Source organism: Oncorhynchus tshawytscha, unplaced genomic scaffold (genome assembly GCF_018296145.1).
Source record: "Oncorhynchus tshawytscha isolate Ot180627B unplaced genomic scaffold, Otsh_v2.0 Un_contig_588_pilon_pilon, whole genome shotgun sequence".
Taxonomy (NCBI): Eukaryota; Metazoa; Chordata; class Actinopteri; order Salmoniformes; family Salmonidae; genus Oncorhynchus; species Oncorhynchus tshawytscha.
In genome coordinates, this window is record NW_024609810.1 from 512501 (window position 1) to 516262 (window position 3762).

Genomic DNA, 3762 nt, shown 5'->3' on the forward strand with positions numbered 1-3762 from the left:
TCGTACCTGAGAACGGATGCTGAGATGTGAAGACAAGACAAGAGGCGTGACTTTCACAAGCTACCGTGTCAATCAAGGAAATCAAGGACACATCATGAATAGACACGATGATAAGACCGAGAGAAGAGACTGGGACTGTGGCACTTTCCTTCTCCTGACAAGTCCAACGATAACTTCCACCAGCGACAACGTCTTAATGTCTTCTATGTACTGTATTTATGTCATGTCACAGAGAAATATAGTACAGATGTACGATCTTAATCTGATCACCCTGTTGCAGGAGAACTTTCCTGCAATGCAGTCCATTTTAAACATGTACTGTATTTGAGGTTTCAAAAAGGCTTCTAAAGTTCATCATTTTCACTTTGAAATTTCAGACTTGATTTTCCCTAACGACAAATGTGTCAAGCCATACAAAAAATATCATGAATTATAATCCACGTAATAATTCACATTTACTTTGCTGCAGGATTATTTTCCTGCTGTAGAAAACTGGCTCAAATTAAATCCTACACCTGTATGTAACTTATCTTGATGATGAAAACTTGAATTTTCCCTCAGAGTTTGGGGGACAGAGCCACTGGAGTAGAATATCATAAATACTGCCATGACCATATCACCTTTAGGTTTAGAGTACATGCATGTTTCATATAATGAATCCATTTCATGTTTTAAATGTACAGTTTCAAGAGGGAGATGGGCTGTAACTCAGAAAGAATTTCATGGAAATTAACTAATGTTGTTTATTTTTTATTTCTAAGACCAACTAGACATGAAATGTTCTTTAAAATAAATACATTGTGACAAAATCAGAACTCAGAACTGTGTGTGTGTGTGTGTGTGTGTGTGTGTGTGTGTGTGTGTGTGTGTGTGTGTGTGTGTGTGTGTGTGTGTGTGTGTGTGTGTGTGTGTGTGTGTGTGTGTGTGTGTGTGTGTGTGTGTGTGTGTGCATGAGGTTTACTGGGTTTGACGTACCAAGTGGAGGCTGCTATAACAGCCTCCACTCTTCTGGGAAGGTTTTCCATTAGCTGTACATTAGCTGTTAGAACATTGCTGCGGGGACTTGCTTCCATTCAGCCACAAGAGCATTAGTGATGTCGGACGCCGATGTTGGGCGATTAGGTCTGGCTCGCAGTCAGCATTCCAATTCATCCCAAGGGTGTTCGATGGAGTTTAGGTCAGGGTTCTGTGCAGGCCAGTCAAGTTCTTCCACACCGATCTCAACAAACCATCTCTGTATGGACCTCACTTTTAAGATTTCCCTTTACTAGAACTAAGGAGCCCCGAATCAAGAAAAACTGCCCCAGGCCATTATTCCTCCTCCACCAAACTTCACAGTAGGCATTATATATTTGGGCAGGTAGCGTTCTCCTGGCATCCGCCAAACCCGGCGATGGAAACCTATGTCATGAAGCTCCCAAAGAACAGTTCTTGCGCTGACGTTGCTTCCAGAGGCAGTTTTGAACTCGATACTGAGTGTTGCTACCGAAGACAGATTACTTTTACGCGTTACGCGCTTCAGAACTCAGCGGCCCATTTCTGTGAGCTTGTGTGGCCTTGTGTGCTCAGAGATGTTTCCACTTCACAATAATAGCACTTACAGTTGACCGCGGCAGCTCTAGCAGGGCAGAAATTTGACCGACTGACATGTTGGAAAGGTGGCATCCTGTGACGGTGCCACGTTGAAAGTCACTGATCTCACCAGTACGGCCATTCTACTGCCAATGTTTGTCTATGGAGATTGCATGGCTGTGTGCTTGACTTTATACACCTGTCGGGAACAGTGTGGCTGAAATAGCCGAATCCACTCATTTGAAGGGGTGCCCATATACTTTTGTATATATAGTGTATCTGATAACTAATGTATTATTATATTACACACCAATTAAGTAATATTAATCTCTTTATGAGCTCATAATTATACAATTAACATTTCTACTGAAGGCAGCTCAATTCTAGAAAACAATCATCACTTAAATCCATCATTACTATTGGTTGTTAAGATGATTACGTTGAATATTGCCTATGGCTTTATGTAAGAGTTATAATGTGAAATGTCTCACAGATGACAAAGTGCTTATGTCACTAAATGAATCACAGAGATGGGTGGGAGAAAGACAGAGAGAGAGAGAGAGAAAGTGGGAGAAAGAGAAAGTGAGAGATAGGGAGAGGTAAAGAATGCAAATAAGGCAAAGTTAGCCTTGAGCTTACATGCTATAGTGACAGTGAGTGAGTGAGTGTGAGAGAGAGAATGAAATAAAGATACAGATAGTGTGAGAAAGCTAATTAAAGCAAATAAGACAGAGTTAGCCTTGAGCATATTATAGTGAAAAGAGAGTCCTATAGCAGCTTGATCCCTAGTGACATTGTGTAGACTGATGTTGACACCACCACTGAGTCAGTGTCGAATGCAGATGCCAACCAGGATGTTACTAGACAATCCTCGCTCTGCTACTGGGTTGGCATGTGATAACTCACAAGAGAAGACACACACACGCACACGCACACACACACACACACATACACATACACACACACACACACACACGCACACGCACACGCACACACACACACAGACACAGACACACCTCATAATGCAAAACAGTTGAAGTCGGAAGTTTACATACACCTTAGCCAAATAAATTTAAACTCAGTTTTTCACAATTCCAGTTCCCTGTCTTAGGTCAGTTAGAATCACCACTTTATTTTAAGAATGTGAAATGTCAGAATAAGAGCAGAGAGAATGATTTATTTCAGCTTTTAATTATTTCATCCAATTCCCAGTGGGTCAGAAGTTTACATACACTCAATCAGTATTTGGTAGCATTGCCTTTAAATTGTTTAACTTGGGTCAAACGTTTTGTGTAGCCTTCCACAAGCTTCCCACAATAAGTTGGGTGAATTTTGGTCCATTCCTCCTGACAGAGCTGGTGTAACTGAGTCAGGTTTGTAGGCCTCCTTGCTCACACACGCTTTTTCAGTTCTGCCCACAAATGTTCTATAGTATTGAGGTCAGGGCTTTGTGATGGCCACTCCAATGCCTTGACTTTGTTGTCCTTTAGCCATTTTGCCACAAATTTGGAAGTATGCTTGGGGTCATTGTCCATTTAGAAGACCCATTTGCAACCAAGCTTTAACTTCCTGACTGATGTCTTGAGATGTTGCTTCAATATATCCACATAATTTTCCTACCTCATGATGCCATCTATTTTGTGAAGTGCACCAGTCCCTCCTGCAGCAAAGCACCCCCACAACATGATGCTGCCACCCCCGTGCTTCACGGTTGGGATGGTGTTCTTCGGCTTGCAAGTCTTCCCCTTTTTCCTCCAAACATAACGATGGTCATTATGGCCAAACAGTTATATTTTTGTTTCACCATACCAGAGAACATTTCTCCAAAAAAGTACAATCTTTGTCCCCATGTGCAGTTGTAAACTTTAGTCTGGCTTTTTTACAGCGGTTTTGGAGCAGTGGCTTCTTCCTTGCTGAGCGGCCTTTCAGGTTATGGCGATATAGGACTCGTTTTACTGTGAATATAGATACTTTTGTACCTGTTTCCTCCAGCATCTTCACAAGGTCCTTTGCTGTTGTTCTGGGATTGATTTGCACTTTTCGCACCAAAGTACGTTCATCTCTAGGAGACAGAACGCGTCTCATCCCTGAGCGGTAAGACGGCTGCATGGTCCCATGGTGTTTATACTTGTGTACGTACTATTGTTTGTACAGATGAACGTGGTGCCTTCAGGCGTTTGGAAAGGATGA

General features: G+C 42.1%; 1 protein-coding gene across 1 annotated transcript in view; it reads left to right on the top strand.

Annotated features, from left to right (window-relative positions):
- prl2 (prolactin 2) overlaps positions 1-755 on the top strand; it is a 13070-nt gene extending 12315 nt beyond the window's left edge. Inside the window, exon 6 of the mRNA XM_042318594.1 lies at positions 1-755. This exon is cut by the window's left edge and continues 178 nt beyond it. Coding sequence (XP_042174528.1) covers positions 1-23 — 23 coding nt within the window. The 3' untranslated portion in view covers positions 24-755.
- The last annotated feature ends 3007 nt before the right edge of the window (positions 756-3762 follow it).